This window comes from Paroedura picta, chromosome 5 (genome assembly GCF_049243985.1).
Source record: "Paroedura picta isolate Pp20150507F chromosome 5, Ppicta_v3.0, whole genome shotgun sequence".
Lineage (NCBI taxonomy): Eukaryota > Metazoa > Chordata > Lepidosauria > Squamata > Gekkonidae > Paroedura > Paroedura picta.
In genome coordinates, this window is record NC_135373.1 from 15,678,751 (window position 1) to 15,697,867 (window position 19,117).

The window sequence follows — 19,117 nt, forward strand, 5'->3', positions numbered from 1 at the left end:
GAAGTTCCTAAGCACAACACAGCCCCCTGTTCGGCACTGTCCGTAATTTCGGCCACAAATCGCACCCATGGGGGGTGGGGGAGATGTAAACGATTAAGCGCCAGCTCCTACACGAGCGAAAATGGTCTTTCCGAAACAATGATTGAACACATATTAGTTGCAATGTGTGTCTTTACGTTTTTAAAAAACAGTTCTTAAAGGGAAAGGAGCTTTTCAGGAGCATGAACACAACAGTCCATTGGCTGTTCCATTTGATTGACGGCCAGGGGTGGGAAGAAGCACGGAAAAATATAGCTTCCTTTATTGCGATTCCAGTGAAACCAGAAACATGTGGGGAATGAATACAACACTACTGGGACTTCTATATTCCACTAAAAATAATGGTATGCAGAATGACGAAATTCCACTATTTAATATAGCGTTTCTGCATTCTGAAAACATTTGGCAACATTGGTCCTTGTGCGGAATGGCCCAGGGATTTTGCCTGGGGATCTCTTCAGCGTTGCCAGCCTCCAAGTAGCAGCTGGAGATCTCCTGGGATGACCACAAAGGCCAGAGGACAGTTCCTTGGGGAAAATGGAGTGGTTGAGAACCGTGCCTTAGAATCATAGATTCATAGAATCATAGAGTTCGAAGGTACCTCCTGGGTTATCTAGTCCAACCTCCTGCACCACGCAGGACACTCAACCCTAGCGCTCATCCACTGTAACTTGCCACCCCATCGAACCTTCACAGAATCAGCCTCTCCATCAGATGGCTATCCAGCCTCTTTTTAAAAATTTCCAGAAATGGAGAACCCACCACCTCCCGAGGAAGCCTGTTGCACTGAGAAACCGCTCTGTCAGGAATTTCTTCCGGATGTTTAGACGCAATTTCTTTTGCATTAATTCCACCCCATTGGTTCTGGTATGTCCCCCTGGAGCAAGAGAGAACAACTTTACTCCATCTTCTATATGGCAGCCTTTTAAATACTTGAAGATGGCTATCAGATCCCCTCTCAGTCATCTCCACTCTCGGCTAAACAGATCAAGCTCCCACAACCTTTCCTCACCCATCTTTCCTTCTAAACAGACCATTTCCCCCAACCTGATGGCTGGCTAGCTGGACTCCCCACACCTCCGGAGCCATTTGCCAGGTGTTTAGAAGCTGTTGCTGGATGGCTCAGGCAGAGTCCTCTGACACTCAACCCCTCCAAGAGGGAGGTGGCTGGGCAGAGGGGCAGGAACAGGCAGTGCATCTCCCATGCCTGGATCCGGTGCAACTAACACCTGCACTGACTGCCAGGAATTTGGAGGTGATCTTTGATGCCTCATTTACCATGGAGGCTCTGATCATGAACGTAGCCTGCATAGCGTTTTTCCTCCTGCGCCAGGCTCGGCTACTAACGCCCTACCTTCACTGGACCACTTAGCCACAGCAATCCATGCAACAGTCACTTCCAGACTGGACTTCTGTAACTCGCTGTACGCGGGCCTTCCCTTGTTTTTGACCTGGATACTTCAGCTGGTACAGAATGCAGCTGCCAGGGTCCTTATTAGGACTTCTTGGAGCGCCCATATTCAGCAAGGGTTGAGACAACTACACCGCTTGCCGGTCTGCTGTGTTCGGTGCTCCTGTGTTTGTTCTGATAGCTTTTCTCCTGCACTTGGTCTCTCAAGAGCGCTTCATGAGTTCTGTCCAAGAACTGTTCACTCTCCTTTATATGGATAAACAGTCACAGTACACAGGTGTCCACCCTGCTCCTTCTGTGTCCATTTTTTTACTGTTGATAAAATGTTATGTTCCCACATGCTTCTTTTGCTGTTGTTTCTTAGAAGAAGAGCTTGATTTTTGTACCCTGCTGTTTACTACCCAAAGGAGTCTCAAAGCGGTTTACAAACACCTTTTCCCTTTGTCTTCCCACAATAGCCAACCTGTGAGGGATGTGGAGCTGTGAGAGGTCTGAGAGAACTGGGAAAGGGGCACAGTCACCCAGCAGGACTCAGGTATCTCAAAGCAGTTTCCAATCGTCTTCTCTTCCTCTCCCCATAGCAGACTCCCCATGAGGGAGGTGGGGTAGAGACCCTCACTTCGAAGGTGGCAATCCTAAGAGGAGGTCTCTCTGTGCACAGCAGTCTTGACTTTTTTATACAGTTTTTTTTATTTACCAGGCCAAGCTTTTAAAAAGTCACTTAAGTCCCCATGTCTCTCCAGCCATTGACTTGTTCACTTTTTACCATTTCAGACTGTAAATATTCTTTATTTAGATATTCCTGTGCTGCTCCTCTCTATAAAGGTCAGTTCCCCAGGCAGAATGGGCTTTTGGAGAATGGACAAGGAGGAAGGAAGGAAGGAAGGAAGGAAGGAAGGAAGGAAGGAAGGAAGGAAGGAAGGAAGGAAGGAAGGAAGGAAGGAAGGAAGGAAGGAAGGAAGGAAGGAAGGAAGGAAGGAAGGAAGGAAGGATGATATACTCTCATTTGGAGTTTCCTTTTCAGGGTAAGACATAGAGAGCTAGAGACAATTAAGATGGTGAGCAGCTCTAGCATTCGTTGTTCCTGAAACGCCATTGCAGTCAGACAAACTGCAACATCCCCCCTGCCCAATGATACACAAACAAGTCAGGGCAGTGTAATGTTTTATTTCAAAACACAAGGCTGTGACCTCAATTCCCCTTCTTGTTCAGGGGAACACCTACCCATTTTAACATTACACCAGTTTAACCATCATGTCCCCCCCCCCCCCCAGAATCCTGGGAGTGTGATGTCAATCTGTAGATTACAGCTCCGGGGTTCCCCTGAAGAGAGGGAAGGACATTGAGCCAGTGTTTGCAGCAGACATGGCTGTTCCCTGCTCCCTTCCTTCTTGGAAGCGGAAGGGGGAAGGCCTCCTGCTTGCTGTGGTGTGGATGTCGAGGACTCTTAGTTGTTCTTCATTACCTCTTCTATCCAGGCTCGGTAGTTGCACACGGGCGCATAAACTCCGGGATAGTTTTTCTGGGCACAACCCATTCCCCAGGACACCACACCTGAGAGTTTTCCATTGCACACCAGTGGGCCCCCAGAGTCTCCCTGAAAGTAAGGAAGACCGACCACAGATTAATCTCCCTATCAAGTTAAAATCAAATTAAAGAGTAAATTAAGGAATCTTTCCCTACAGGCACCAATTGTTCTTTCTTCCCTATTTTTTCATTTCTCTTCCATCAGCTACCACCTACCTAACCAAACCAATTTATACTTTAAACCAGGCTTTCATGAAACCCTAGGGTTTCTTGATGGATCTGGAAGGGTTTCCCAAATGGGTAGGACTTAATTAATTTTTAAAATATATTTGTTTTAATTTGTTAAACACTTATCAAGTGATATGACCATATATGGTCATGTCACCCTACCACCCCCTTCCAAAATGGCCAATGATTGGTCTGGAGGGGGTGGGCAGGGGAGGGGGCCCAGGTGGGCATGTGTCCAGCTGTACTTCCCAATCATATTGCACCGCTTCTGGGGTTTCTTGAAGCCTGAAGAACATTTTGGGGGGTTCTCAATGATAAAAAAAGTTGAGAAAGGCTACTTAAACTGAGGAAAGACAAAACAACACGAGCTTCTTGGACAAAGCTTGGCATAAAAATGAGCCATATAAGTGTGCATGAACTAGGAACCTACAAGACTTGCAGATTACGGAGCACCCCAGTCTCTTCCCGGCTCCTCCTCCACTTTCTTGCCCCTCCTCTCTCTGCTTCTGCAGCTTCCACCCAAACAACATTCATGCCCAGGTTGCTTAAACCAAGGCTACATTGCTGTGTTCCTAGGCAACCCCAAAATGTCGTAAACTGTCATCTGGCATTCTCAGTTTACAGGGGAGTTAACCCCTCTGGGGGGTTCCCCCCATTTTTAGTTTTCAGTATTGCTGCAGCAAACTTGTAGATTTTCCCAGGTGTATAGGGGGGAATCCCCCTTTGTTTATACGTGACCCCATTGTGGAGATTTTTTGATCCACACCCTAAAGCTATTTTTCAGAGTTCTATATCAAGATGGCATAATTCTGGACTGTGCTGTCCTGAAACTGGGATGTATAGGCCATATTTTTCATTGTCTCCTGCGCTAGGAACTCGATGAGAGCACAACCGCAAAAGTTGTATTCTCTTAATCTAGCTTTCATGATGCAGAGGTTTTGAAAATACATGGCAAGCATTCAGAAACAGGGTCACAGAATGGCTCAGGTTGTATGTGTAAGCGTGTGTCTTTCTTGATCCAAACATTCTTCCTAGATCCTCCCACACCAACGCACCCAATACATTGCTTACCTGGCAGGAATCTTTGCCTCCCTCGATATAACCGGCACAGAACATATTAGATGTGATGCGGCCAGGATAGGCAGCTTGGCAGGTAGATCTGGACAGAATGGGCACATTCAAGCACTGTAGATTGTCTGGGTAGATAACTGGAATAGAGGAAGATTAATTGCTGCAAAGTCCAATCCGATTCCAACATTGCAGGGTCTCGTTGAACTACCAATCAGCGATTGAGCAATTGTGACCTCAACCAACCCGTTTGTTCAAGCAGATCTCCATCTCAGCAGAGACAAAGATGAGAATCTGCAGAAGATTAAGCAATGGAAATTATTTAATGAGTTAGTGGCGTTGGACATGGGGGGGGGGGCGCTACATCACTCTAAGAATGGATAAGCGTTTTCTCCTTGAATAGGATGACTCTCTTGATCTTGTGAGCTGCCCTCTGCCCCCTCCTCTTGCTATCCCTTTGTCCTCCCCCTCACTTCACATGGCCTTCCATGGAGGCACACATCTCTGCAGTCTCTCCAGTAGAAACAGTTCTCTCATACTCAAACACACACAATACCAGACAAGCTGACCATTTGCGATAGGGAAAGTACCCTTTATGGTACCCTCTCCTTTTGACTGCAACCTGAATGTGAACAAGATATACTTGGATAAATGTAAGTTTACCTTTCTTGCAATATACTACTTGGGAGATTTATTTATTTGCACTTAATATCACACTTCTATGACTCAGTAAAACTCTGCTGCATTAACCAACTATGCCAATTAGCAAGAAATCTCCAGCCCAGGAGGTGGAAAAACAACATGAAATCCTACTGATAGTTTGTTAAATAATGTCCATTGATTAGTTATCTGCCCTTAAGCAATGGATGAAGACTCTCATTTCTTCTCTCTTGCTGTCTCTGTGGTCAAATGGGTTCAGTTTATCATGGGACATTAAGGGTCCCTTTCCTCTCCTGTACTTCCCCCATCTACAACGAAGCCTCAAGGGAGTCCCTGTTTCCATCCTGGCTCACATGAATATGGGGCAACGAGAGAGACAGAGAGAGCTGCCCTAACTCACCTCCGGTTGTCAGAGTGTTCCCCCAGCCTGAGACGAGACAGTTGTCCCCAGCCGCAGGGCAGCTTTGAGAAATGTCGATGGGTTGCACAAAGGCACTGAGACGAGCTGGCTGGGCAAGTTTGATAAGCATGAAATCATTGTCGATGGTGCGCTCGTTGTACTGGGGGTAGCGGATGGCTTTTTCCACCTGGATGTGCTGCTCTGTACCTTCCTCGACAGAAGTGTCGTGCTCCCCAAGGTGTGCAACGAGTGTGCTCGGGCTGTAAAAAACAAAAAGGTGATTGTTGAACAGACCAAGGGTTCTGCTGGGTCAGACCAGTGATCCAACTAGCCCTGCAGCTCAGCCAGTCAGGTGTCTCTGGAACTCTCATAAAATCATAGATTTTGAAGTAGCTTCCAGCATCATCGAGTCCAACCCCCTGTACAATGCAGGAACCCATCCACAGTGGCCCCAATTCCATGCCCAAGTGATCCTCCCCACCAAAAATCTCTAAATGGCCTGGAGGAAATTCACCCACCATCCCACAGTGGCAATCAGCAATTCCCTGGGGATGCAAGGAAGGGCCGCAAGAGACAAACACGGGCACATCCCTTCCTGCCTAAGTTCATAAAAATCAGCATTTTGCTCAGATGATGCTCTAGTCTAGCCTCTGTTTAAGAGCTCCCAAAGAAGGAGAACTCACCACCTCCTGAGGAAGCCTGTTCCACTGAGGAACCGCTCTAACTGTCAGGAACTTCTGGATGTTTAGGCAAAAATTCTTAGGAATTAATTTGAACAAATTGGTCCTGGTCCGACCCTCTGGGGCAACAGAAAACAACTCTGCTCCATCTTCTATATGACAGCTCTTTAAGTATTTGAAGACAATTACTGTATCACCTCTCAGTCGTCTTCTCTCCAGGCTAAACAGGCCAAGCTCCCTCAAGCTTTCCTCATACGACTTGGTCTCCAAACCCCTCACCATCTCCCTAATCCTCCTCTGGACATGCTCTATCTACATTTTCTTCAGTTGTGGTGCCCAAAACTGAACACAGTACTCCAAATGAGGTCTTACCAGAATGAAGTAAAGCAGTAACATGACCTTGCATGATCTGTACGCTATACCAGTGGTCCCCAACCTTTCTGAGGTTGGGGACCAGCAGGGCATTGGGGTGCGGCCCGCGGCCCGCGGGGGCCACGCCCACGCATCGCCCGCGCCCGTGAGAGAGCTCTGAGAGAACTGTGACTGGCCCAATGGCACCCAGCTGTCTGCACATGGGGAAGAAGTGGGGAATCAAACCTGGTTCTCCAAATTAGAAGCTGCCATTCTTACCCACAACACCAAGTTGGCTCTCAGGACTCTCCCTCCAAGAATGACAGCTCCCAGACATCTCTAGCTTTTGAGAGGCCAAGTCCCCAGGGTTATGCACCAGCAAGTGGTATACAGAGGTATACTGCCTTTGAACATGAAGGTTACATTCAGCCAACATCTGGTTTAGTACTAATAAACCACTACTAAATTTGTAGAAATGTAAGATATGAGTCCAGTAGCGTCTTACAGATCAACACGTTTCAGAGTATAAGCTTTCGAGAGTGCCTTAATCAGACCTGAGGAATGGAGATATCCCAATCAGATGATAGGGGTGAAGTAAAGACTGTTTGTTGGCTTCTAATCTGTTCTATGGCAGATCTATACTGCAACTAAATTAGCAGCCATTGTAAGAGCTATTATTTTTGTGTTATCCCTTTTAACTGGAGAGCCAGTTTGGTGTAGTGGTTAGGAGTGCGGACTTCTAATCTGGCATGCCAAGTTCGATTCTGCGCTCCCCCACATGCAGCCATGACCTTGGGCTCGCCACAGCTCTGATAAAGCTGTTCTGACCGGGCAGTGATATCAGGGCTCTCTCAGCCTCACCCACCTCACAGGGTATCTGTTGTGGGGAGAAGAATGGGAAGGCGACTGTAAGCCACTTTGAGCCTCCTTCGGGTAGGGAAAAGCGGCATATAAGAACCAACTCTTCTTCTTCTATCAGTGCTTAAGAAAGTGGGTCATGGAGGAACATGAGAACCACAAGTTTGTTAGAGGTTATATCAAAGACGCCCGAAGCGTCCATTCGCTCCCGATGCAGCCAGCGTTGGGAGTGAACGGCCGCTTCAGGCATCAAAATGCCCAACCCTAGTAGATATTTGTTTCATTCTGGTTTTAATTCGGGGTTTTCCCTTTTAGGAAACACCATGTACCAAAAGATCTACCTAGCAATCTCTCATCCTGAATGAGAACTATTCAAATATCATACCACATTAAAATCTTACCATCCTTCTGATGACATGCCAAGGCTCTGATCTGCCCTCCCTGGGGGACATCCCTTCAATAGGGTGACAGCAGTCCCCGACTGATGGGCAGTCAGAGGTGATTCCCCACCTCCCAGTTCCTCCTCCTCTGTGCCATTTCCTAACCCAAGAAATCAAACAAATATGGATGGGGCAGTTCAAAAATTGGGGCTGCTTCTCTCCCCTCCTCAGGGCAAGTTCCTTGAACCCAGTTCCTTGAACCAGCTATATGTTGACTTGCAGAAGGGGATGTTGGGCTAAGCACGATAAGTTATAGAACACGCAAGTTCTGTAGGGTGCTTGATCCAGCAGCATCTATGGCTCCAAAATAGATTTCAGGCCCTTGCAGAGGAGGTGCAAGGGTCAACGAGGAAAGAGGTTCCAAAACAAAGTCTAAGACAAAGGGAAGAGGCCACGGGGACAGAAGGAAATGGAGTTGAGAAGAAAAAAAAAGGAGAGTACTGGTAATTGGAGACTCCCTGCTAAGAGGAATGGATCGCCATGTGGCTGGGCCCGACCCCCTAAACCGAGAGGTGTGTTGCTTGCCAGGGGCGAAAATTAAAGATGTTTCAGAAAGGCTGCCCAAACTCCTCAAATCTACGGATCGCTACCCATTTGTGATGGTCCATGTGGGAACGAATGACATGTCGCTGAATACCATCGCTCCTATTAAAAAAGACTATCAAGATCTGGGGAGGAAGCTCAAGCAAATGGGGGCACAAGTGGTATTCTCTTCAATCTTGCCTGTCAAAGGAAGAGGAATGCGTCGGGAGAGGAAGATAATGGAGGTGAATCAGTGGCTGCGTAGTTGGTGCCGGCAGGAGACATTTGGGGCCATTTCGCACGGCTTCAAAGTAGCACAATGGTTGCTATTTGGAAACGCTACTAATTTGCCATAACCCACGACGTCGTAGACAATCTGCAACAATCCTGAAACCAATCAGCAAAAAGCGCTTCGTTGTGGCGCTTTCAGGGGAATCCAGAAAAGTGGATTCACCCTCCGGATAGCGATACACTCCTGCAACCAATCTGCAACACTAGCGCTAAAGACCTGTGCGTTACCATTGTTGCTGGTTCTTCAAAGTCCCTCCCCCTGGCTCTCTCCTCCAAACTTCCGGCAAAGCGATCGCCATTTTTTTTTCTCCGAGCGAGCGGGGATAAACGCACCGGCAAGCCTCTTTCTGTTTAGAGGCTTCCCTGGCTTCAGTCCTTCACCTTTAGTCACTAAGCACAAACCACTGAAAAGCCCGTTTGCTGAAATAAAGTCCCTTTATTTTTTACAAATAAATTCAGCTGAAAATCGGGCCCGTGAGAGGGGGGGGGATTTTTTTTTTATCACTCGAGGCAGCGTGCAAACGATCATACAATCAAACGACAGCTCACATTAGGCAGCTGGATGGGTCTCTCCGTAGCAACGAATCTACCTAGATTCGTTGCTATGGGTCGTTTTTTTTTTTAAAAAACCTTTCTTAAAGGGAAAGGGGCTGTTTGGGAGCATGCTAACGGCTGCCCATTGGCTGCTTAACGGCCAGGGGCGGGACGAGCTTGGCAATAGCGCTTCCTTTCTAGCGATTTCTGCCGAGACCGGAAGCCTGTGGGAAACGCTAAAAAACGCAACTGATTCCACTACAAAGGCAGGTATGCATAACGACGAATTCCACTATTTTAAATGGCGATTTTTCATTCCGCAAACAATTTGCAACAAAGATCCCTGTGCGAAAAGGCCCTTGGTTTCTGGGACCATGGGATAGGCTTTCTTGAGGAAAGCCTACTAGCACCTGATGGACTGCACTTATCGAAACTGGGGAAGAATGTGTTTGGCAGGAACCTGGGGAGATTCATCAGGAGAGCTTTAAACTAAAGCCACTAGGGGAATTTTTAGACTGCCCTTCTCCCAATAGGTCTCAGGGCGGTTTACAACATAAATAGTTAAAACACAATAAAATCCCCATAAAAACCCCAATTAAAAGTTACATATAACATATAGCGGCGGTGGTCACAATTCTGATCTTAGTTCAGCCTGGTGGAGAGAATAATGTTCAGAAGAGGGTGGCACCAATACAATAGATCTAACCATGATCTCGATGTTAGAGATCTCAATAAACTCAGAGACGTGATGAGTGTCATACCATGGACAAGAATGCTGGAAGGGAAGGGAGCATGTGAAGGGTGGGCGCTACTCAAACAAGAGCTATTGCATGCTCAATTAATGACTATTCCAGAAAGACGAAAACACTGCAGGAGCTCTAAGAAGCCTATTTGGATGAACAGAGAACTTCAAGAGGAACTAAGAAAGAAAAGGGAAATGTTCAGGAAATGGAGGGAAGGACAGAGCTCTAAAGAAGAGTACCTACAGGTTACTAGGCACTGTAGATCAATCATCAGAAAGGCCAAAGCTGAGAGTGAGCTAAGATTGGCCAGGGACACCCACTGTAACAAGAAAAGATTTTTCAGTATTATGTGAGGAGCAAATGTAAAGGAGGCAATAGGCCCACTGTTGGATGCGGATGGACAAACTCTAACGGAGGGTGCAGAGAAAGCCTATTTCACATCTGTTTTTTCCCCACAGGTCAAAGGGTTTAGGCACATCTAGAGATGGCCGTAGCCAAAGGATAGTGTCTGGGTGGCAGGTTAACATGGATAGAGAGGTTGTCGAGAGGCATTTAGCTGCACTGGATGAGTTCAAATCCCCTGGTCCGGATGAAATGCACCCGAGAGTGCTCAAAGAACTTTCCAGAGAACTTGCACAGCCCTTGTCCATCATCTTCGGAACCTCTTTAAGGACTGGAGATGTCCCAGAGGACTGGAAGAGAGCAAACGTTATTCCGATCTTCAAAAAAGGGAGGAAGGATGACCATGGGAAACTACAGACCAGTGAGTCTGACCTCTGTTGTGGAGAATGGAGCAAATATTAAAGGGAGCGATCTGTAAACATCTGGAGGACAATTTGGTGATTCAAGGAAGTCAGCATGGATTTGTCTCCAACAGGTCCTGTCAGACCAACATGGCTTCCTTTTTTGACCAAGTGACAGGTTTGCTGGATGGTGGAAATTCGGTTAATGTTGTTTACTTGGATTTTAGTAAAGCTTTTGATAAGGTTCCCCATGATGTCTGATGGATAAATTGAAGGACTGCAATCTGGATTTTCAGATAGTTAGGTGGATAGGGAATTGGTTAGAGCAGGGGTAATGCTGGCAGGGGCTCATGGGAATTGTAGTCCATGAACATCTGGAGGACCACAGTTTGACTACCCCTGGGTTAGAGAACTGCACTCAAAGAGTTGTTGTCAATGGTGTTTCATCAGACTGGAGGGAGGTGAGTAGCGGGGTACCTCAGGGCTCAGTGCTTGGCCCGGTACTTTTAAAAATATTTATTAATGATCTAGATCAGTGGTCCCCAACCTGCGGGCTGCGGCCCGGTGCCGGGCCGCGAAGGCCATGGCGCTGGGCCGCAGCTCCCTCTCCCGCCCCCCCGCAGTAAAAAACTTCTTCTTATATAGTAAAAAAGCTTCTTACTGCGGGAGGGCGGGGAGAGGGAATCAGGGCCGGGCTGCGCATCGGGCCGCGCATCGGGCCGCGATTCAGCTGCGCATGGTGCATTTGCGCATGCGCAATGCACGGGGCGTGGCCCAACGCGCGGCCCAATGCGCGGGCGCATCCCAATGCGCGGGCGGGCACGGCCCGCGGGTGCGGCCCACGAGCGCAGCCCGATGCGCAGTCATGGCCCACGTGAGCGCAGCCCGCGGGCGTGGCCCGATGCCCTGCCGGTCCCCAGCCTCAGAAAGGTTGGGGACCACTGATCTAGATGAGGGGGTGGAAGAGCTACTCATCAAGTTTGCAGATGACACCAAATTGGGAGGACTGGCAAATACTCCAGAAGATATAGACAGAGTTCAACGAGATCTGAATACAATGGAAAAATGGGCAAATGAGAACAAGATGCAATTTAATAAAGATAAGTGTAAAGTTCTGCATCTGGGTCAGAAAAATGAAAAGCATGCCTACTGGATGGGGGATACGCTTCTAGGTAACACTGTGTCTGAACGAGACCTTGGGGTACTTGTGGATTGTAAACTAAATATGAGCAGGCAGTGTGATGCAGCGGTAAAAAAGGCAAATGCCATTTTGGGCTGTATCAACAGGGCCATCACATGAAAATCACAAGATGTCATAGTCCCATTGTATACGGCATTGGTCAGACCGCACCTGGAGGACTGTGTGCAGTTCTGGAGGCCTCCCTTCAAGAAGGACGTAGATAAAATTGAAAGGGTACAGAGGAGAGCGACGAGGATGATCTGGGGACAAAGGGACCAAGCCCTATGAAGACAGGTTGCGGGACTTGGGAATGTTCAGGCTGGAGAAAAGGAGGTTGAGAGGGGACATGATAGCCCTCTTTAAGTATTTGAAAGGTTGTCACTTGGAGGAGGGCAGGATGCTGTTTCTGTTGGCTGCAGAGGAGAGGACACGCAGTAATGGGTTTAAACTTCAAGTACAACGATATAGGCTAGATATCAGGAAAAAGTTTTTCACAGTCAGAGTAGTTCAGCAGTGGAATAGGCTGCCTAAGGAGGTGGTGAGCTCCCCCTCACTGGCAGTCTTCAAGCAAAGGTTGGATGCACACTTTTCTTGGATGCTTTAGGATGTTTAGGGCTAATCCTGCGTTGAGCAGGGGGTTGGACTAGATGGCCTGTATGGCCCCTTCCAACTCTATGATTCTATGATTCTATATCGTACAGGGGGCATCCGAGGAGATGTGCAGTTAGCATATTTAGGTCAGGAATTTCCTGGTATCTTTTTTTCCACATAATTATTATTATTATTATTATTATTTCGATTTATTTCCCGCCACTCCCAAATGGCTCGCGGCGGGTTACAATATCTTAAAAAACCCATTAAAACTCCCATTAAAAGACTTTAAAATGTCACAACATGGCAGCACAATAATAAGATCCCCTTCCTACCCCCATTCCTAAAAAAGGGGGGGGGTGGAGGAGAAGGAGGTCAACGATGTTCAAGAAGCCTGGGGGAGAGCAGTCGATGTACCCCGGCAGCCCCAGCCTCAACCATAGACCTGGCGGAAGAGCTCCGTCTTGCAGGCCCTGCGGAATGTTAAAGGGTCCCGCAGGGCCCGCAGCTCACCCGGGAGCTCATTCCACCAGGTGGGGGCCAGGACCGAAAAGGCCCTGGCCCTGGTCGAGGCTAGGCGTGCTTTCCTAGGGCCGGGAACGACCCTAATCTCCTCCTGGGTCCTCATTGGCTCATTTGGAGACTTCCTTTCAGCACACGACCTCCCTGCTTGCTTCAGGCTGCTCATATCCTCTCTCTCTTTACAAAGTGGTTTCACTTCCCACTAGAGTTACTTATTCCTTAAGCAGCCCGTGCTCTGCCCTTTTGCATATTTAAACACTGCCAACATAAGTAAAGCTGTGTGTGTGCAGGGGGGGGGGGGGTGTTTCTTCCTTCTGTCTCTGGTGTCCCAGTCAAGGTACTGCTTCTCTGAGAAGCCTGCAGCAGAAAGAATTCTGCAAGAATGCCCTCCTCTGTCAGTTAAGACAATGTTCCTGCTTACCTTTTGTAGCAATGAGCTGCAGAGATGATCCAGCGGTCATTGATTAGGGAGCCTCCACACCACCGATAGCCAGGCCCGTAGGTCAGAAAGACTTGCCAAGGCTGGGAGTGGGCGGGACACTCATAACCTCCGATGATCTTATCGTCATCATCGCCATAGCCATTCAGAGGAGTGGCTGCTGTGTGAAGACAAAACAGGAAGAAGATGAGGCTGCACCAGCAGGAAGGAGACAGAAGGAACAAGATGTGAGGGTGAGAAGACGAAACAGACCAGGAGATGGAGAACCTAAGAAGAGACCTGTTGGATCAGAGCACTGGTCCACCCAGCCCAGCATCCTGCCTCACACAGTGGACAACCAGTTCCTCTGGACAGCCAACAATAGGGGAGACAGGCCGAGGCCTTCACAAGAACCTAAGACGAGCCCTGCTGGATCAGGCCAGTGGTCCATCTAGTCTAGCATGCTTCCTCACACAGTGGCCAACCAGTTCTCCTTGACAGCCTGCATCAGGGCAGAGAGACTGAAGCCTTCATAAAAACAGCCCTGCTTGATCAGACCAGTGATCCATGTAGACCAACTTCCTAGTAGCCATTGATAGTCTTATGGTATCTTCCATGGATCTATGCCTGTGGCCATCATGATGTCCTCTGGCAGCAAATCCCACATTTTAATCATAGAATCATAGAATCATAGAGTTGGAAGGGGCCATACAGGCCATCTAGTCCAACCCCCTGCTCAACACAGGATCAGCCCAAAGCATCCTAAAGCATCCAAGAAAAGTGTGCATCCAACCTTTGCTTGAAGACTGCCAGTGAGGGGGAGCTCACCACCTCCTTAGGCAGCCTATTCCACTGCTGAACTACTCTGACTGTGAATTTTTTTTCCTGATATCTAGCCTATATCGTTGTACTTGTAGTTTAAGCCCATTTCTGCGTGTCCTCTCCTCTACAGCCAACGGAAACAGCATCCTGCCCTCCTCCAAATGACAACCTTTCAAATACTTAAAGAGGGCTATCCTGTCCCCTCTCAACCTCCTTTTCTCCAGACTGAACATTCCCAAGTCCCCCAACCTATCTTCATAGGGCTGATTACTCTCTGTGTAAAGTAGAATTTCCCTTTGTCCATCCTGAACCTTCTGCTCATCAGCTTCATTGATTTCCCTCAGTATTGAGTATTCTGGGACCAAGTTGGGACCAACAATGGCCAAGTTTTTTTCAGGATCAGCCTTTTGTCCCTTCAAACTGCCTAGGTGTCAAATACGGATTCACCTGCCAGGTATGGTGGCCCTCCAAGGAGTCAAAAGGTCTTCTATTTTTACGAAAACTGCAAGACCATCAAATTGTTAAGTCCTAAAGGAGAATAAAGCATAGGAATTCCCAAACTGGGTCTCATTAAATGTCCAATCAGCCACTTCTGAAGCATTTTCATCACTGACAGAAGACCATCTCTTTGCCAGTGAAGGTCTACCTGGCCTTCATTTTGGCCAAAACAAATGTAACCAGAAACGCCTTAGCTTGTGGAGAGCGAGCGGGGGGGGGGGGTCTACAAATAAATGAAAGAGAAGGGGGAAGCAATTACCTGCCACACCCAGCAGAATTGCGCACAGGAAAACAGCCATTGTGTCAAGAGATCGCTGTGATCGCCCAGGGCCCTTTATATAGCCCCTTCCCCTCCACCCTTATCCTACAGCTGTTTGGCTGACAGGCCCAAAATAGAAAGAACAACCTCACTATCAAGGAGTTTGACAGGGAAAAAAGGTATCTCCTCCACCTGCCGTGTTCCCTGAAGGCACTGTTTCCTGGAAAGACTAGTCTGAAAATAACCTGGTAACACCCCATGCTGTTCGGTTTTAGAGACCTTGCCAACCTTGAAAATTTGGCTGGAAGTCTCCTGAGATTGCAACTGATTTACAGGTGATCATAGAATAATACAATCATCCATCATTTGAAGGGTTATCCTGGGTCATCTAGTCCAACTCCCCGCACAATGCAGGATACTCTCAACCCTATTGCTTATCCACTGTCAGCTGCCACCCCCTTGAACCTTCACAGAATCAGCCTCCGCTATCCAGCCTCTGCTTAAAAATTTCCAAAGATGGAGAACCCACCACCTCCCGAGGAAGCCTGTTCCACTGAGAAACCGCTCTAACTGTCAGGAACTTCTTCCAGATGTTTAGATGGAATTTCTTTTGAATTAATTTCATCATAGAATCATAGAATCATAGAATCATAGAGTTGGAAGGGGCCATACAGGCCATCTAGTCCAACCCCCTGCTCAACGCAGGATTAGCCCTAAGCATCCTAAAGCATCCAAGAAAAGTGTGTATCCAACCTTTGCTTGAAGACTTCCAGTGAGGGGGCGCTCACCACCTCCTTAGGCAGCCTATTCCACTGCTGAACTACTCTGACTGTGAAAACCTTTTTCCTGATATCTAGCCTATATCGTTGTACTTGAAGTTTAAACCCATTACTGTGTGTCCTCTCCTCTGCAGCCAGCAGAAACAGCATCCTGCCCTCCTCCAAGTGACAACCTTTCAAATACTTAAAGAGGGCTATCATGTCCCCTCTCAACCTCCTTTTCTCCAGGCTGAACATTCCCAAGTCCCTCAACCTATCTTCATAGGGCTTGGTTATGGTCCCTCCGAGGTGAGAGAGAACAACCCTGCTCTATCCTTTATATGGCAGCCTTTTAAATACTTGAAGATGGTTCCCCTCTCAATCACCTCCTCTCCAGGCTAAACATACCAAGCTCCCCCAACCTTTCCTCATATGTCTTGGTCCCATTTCTGATGCCCTCCTTTGGAAATGCTCCAGTTTGTCTACATTCCTATTCAACTGTGATGCCCAAAACTGAACACAGTACTCCAAGTAAGGCTGAACCAGAGCAGAGTAAAGCGGTACCATCACCTCCCGTAATCTGGACAAGATACTCCGTTTGATACAGCCCAAAATCCCATTTTCTCTTTAGCCACTGAGTGACACTGTTGAAAATGTTCAATGTATGGTCTACTAAGACTCCTAGATCCTATTCGCACATACTACTGGCAAGTTAAGTCTCCCGCATCCTACATTGGTGTATATATGGTTTTTCCTACCTAAGTGCAGAACTTTACATGGGACCCTATTGAATTTCATTTTGTTCAGTTTAGCCCACTTCTTGAGCCTATCAAGATTCTGATTCTGTCTTCTGTTGTGTTTGCTACCCCTCCCAGTTTAGTATCATCTGCAAATTTAATAAGTACTTCTCTAATCTCTCATCCAAATAATGTATAAATATGTTGAACAAAACAGGCCCCAGGACAGTTCCCTGGGGCACTCCACTTGTCACTCTTCTCCTACAGGATACTGAACCGTTAACAAGTACCATTTGGGTATGATCTGTCAACCAGTTATCGATCCACCTGTTAGAATCGGGATCCATACCGTATTTTACCAACTTTTCAACAAGAATATCACGTGGAACCTTATCAAAAGCTTTACTGAAATCCAGATAAACTATGTCTCCTGATACAGCAAGGTTTCTCAAAGAAAGATATAAGGTTGGTCTGACATGACTTGTTCTTGCAAAACCCATGCTCTTAGAAATCACAGCTCTCTGTTCCAGCTGCTCAAGGACTGACCGTTTGATGTTTTTTTTTGCCAGCTACAGATGGCAAGCTAATGAGTCGATAGTTACCCAGATCCTCCTTTTTCCCTTTCTTGAAGATGGGGACAACATTCGCCCCTCCAATCATTGGCACCTTACCCGTTCTCCAAGAAGTGTCAAAAATAATGGACAGAGGTTCAGAGATTGCATCTGCAAATTCTTTTAGTACTCTTGGATGCAGTTTATCTGGCCCAGAAGACTTTGTTTCATTTAAAGAAACTAGGTGTTTGTGGACTGCTCCAACGGTGATCCTAGGCCACCATTCCCATCCCCCCTGTTGTGATACATTTCTGCCACATTGAGCCCATTTCCCTCACAAAAGAAGACTGAGGAGAAATAGGATTTAACCAGTTCTGCAATCTCTTCATCATCATCATCTGCTATAATTTCACTTTCTTGTCCTCGCCATGGTCTACCTTTTCTAACACTCTCCATACAATTATTGGTTTATATTCATCCTTGGTAATAAGGCCTTCCTTTCATTTCCTAAATGACTCTTTTATTCCTCAAATCTTTTGACAACTGCTTATAGAGCCAACTTGGCTTCCTTAGGCTCCTTCCATCTTTCCTTCTCAAGGGAATTGTTTGTGATTGAGCCTTCAGTATTTCACTTTTAAGAAACTCCCAGCCTTCTTGGACTCCCATCTCTTTAAGTCTTTCTGACCACGGGACTCTACGCAACATACCTTTAAGTCTGTTGAAATTTGCTTTCCTGAAGTCCAACTACGTCCAACTACGTAAAGGTTTTCTCTTTCCCACGATTGAAAATTCCAAAATTACATGGTCACTACTACCAAGTGTGCCCACTACTTCCACCTCATGTATCAGTTCTTCTCTGTTGATGAAAATTCTGTAATTTGGTCTAGGAGTATCTCATCCCTCTAACTGGCTTGGTGGTCTATAGCCGACCCCCACAATATTCTCCTTTCCTCTTCCTTTTATATTTACCCAAATACACTCATGTGAACTTTCATGCTCAGGTTCCTGTGTTTTTTCACAAGTATAAATATTCTTAACATATATTGCTATACCTCCCCTCTTCTTTACTTGTCTGACCCTTTTTAATAGATTGTACCCCTCAATTCTAGTATTCCAATTATGAGTATTATCCCACCAAGTTTCTGTGATTCCTATTAGGTCATGGTCTCCTTCCTCTATTGGGACTACTAGTTCCTCCTACTTGTTTCCTATATCCTGTGCATTAGTGTAGAGACATTGCAATCCATCCTTTGTGTGCCCCATAGGTTTGTTTTTTGAACTTCCTTGTAAGTTATTAGTGCCCTGCTTATGTGCTGTTCCCTGAAGAGATCTGTTCCCATGGAGAATATGGCTCTTGGGCACTGTACCCCATTGAAGTCCTTCCTCTCTTCACATCCCGCCCTCTTCAGGCTCCGCCCACAATACTAGGTAAGAGTGTGCTTGAAGTCTGGACTACCCATCTTTGTTACAGAAGATTGGTCTTTTGGTAAACATGATAGCTAAATGGAACCTCCAGGTTCAGGGTAGTTTACCTCTCATTACCAACAGGGAAACGGCAGCCTGTCTTCCTTGGCTCGTGACCAGCAACTGACTGCAGCCAGATTTCCTGAAGCCCCAACTGATTTTCAGATGACAGAATTCAGTTTCCCTGGAGAAAATACTGCTTTGGCATTCTACCCCTGCTAAGGTTTCTCTACTTCCTGAACCCTGCCCTCCTCAGCCTCCACCCCCAAATTTTCAAGTATTTCCCAGTCTGCAACTACTTTCCACAAAATAACTTGCAACCTCAAGCCTCCAATACTGTATAAAAGACCTGATTGGTCAGGGTGTCAGTTCAAAGGCTTTCTCGTTCACAGGCTGCAAGGTTTCCCTTAAAGGGGAAGCCCTAACTTCTCTTGGCAGAGATTTGCCTCTTAGATTTATTTCCCCCTCCTCTGTTGTCTCCAATACATTCCCCTCCCCTCCCTGGTTCAAGAAAAGAAAGAGAAGAGGATCCTGCTGTGCTTGGACCCCCCCCCCCTCCTTCTGAGCTTCCCTAATCACGTGCAGAACACTTTCTGTTTCAATTGGGGGGGGGGGATAAAGGAAGATCCGAGTTCAAATCGATCTGAATTCAGCAGGATCTACAACGAATAAACAAAGTAAGCCCAGAATCAGCCAAGATCTCCTGGAGAAAATGGTGCCTGTTGTTCCCCTGCAGGCTCAAAACATCAGGAATTCCCAACCTGGAGTTGGCACCCCTGGTTTTGTTTTCTGTTCCTGGTTAAAAGAACAGGTTGAAGGTCA

General features: G+C 47.0%; 1 protein-coding gene across 1 annotated transcript; it reads right to left on the reverse strand.

The window, feature by feature from the left end:
• Positions 1-2,656: 2,656 nt before the first annotated feature.
• LOC143837126 (trypsin-3-like) lies at positions 2,657-14,872 on the reverse strand. The gene is made up of 5 exons (XM_077336638.1): positions 14,786-14,872; positions 13,210-13,387; positions 5,334-5,593; positions 4,277-4,413; positions 2,657-3,047 (listed from the first exon to the last, which is right to left on the reverse strand). Exons 1-5 carry the CDS (start codon positions 14,823-14,825, stop codon positions 2,898-2,900), a joined length of 765 nt encoding a protein of 254 aa, XP_077192753.1. The 5' UTR covers positions 14,826-14,872; the 3' UTR covers positions 2,657-2,897.
• Between the last annotated feature and the right edge of the window lie 4,245 nt (positions 14,873-19,117).

Coding starts and splice junctions, on each gene's coding strand:
- LOC143837126 (XM_077336638.1), bottom strand. CDS start 14,825: ATGGCTGTTTTCCTGTGCGCAATTCTGCTGGGTGTGGCAG. Junction 13,388..14,785: donor AATTCTGCTGGGTGTGGCAG/GTAATTGCTTCC, acceptor GTCTTCACACAG/CAGCCACTCCTCTGAATGGC. Junction 5,594..13,209: donor GCAGCTCATTGCTACAAAAG/GTAAGCAGGAAC, acceptor TGTTTTTTACAG/CCCGAGCACACTCGTTGCAC.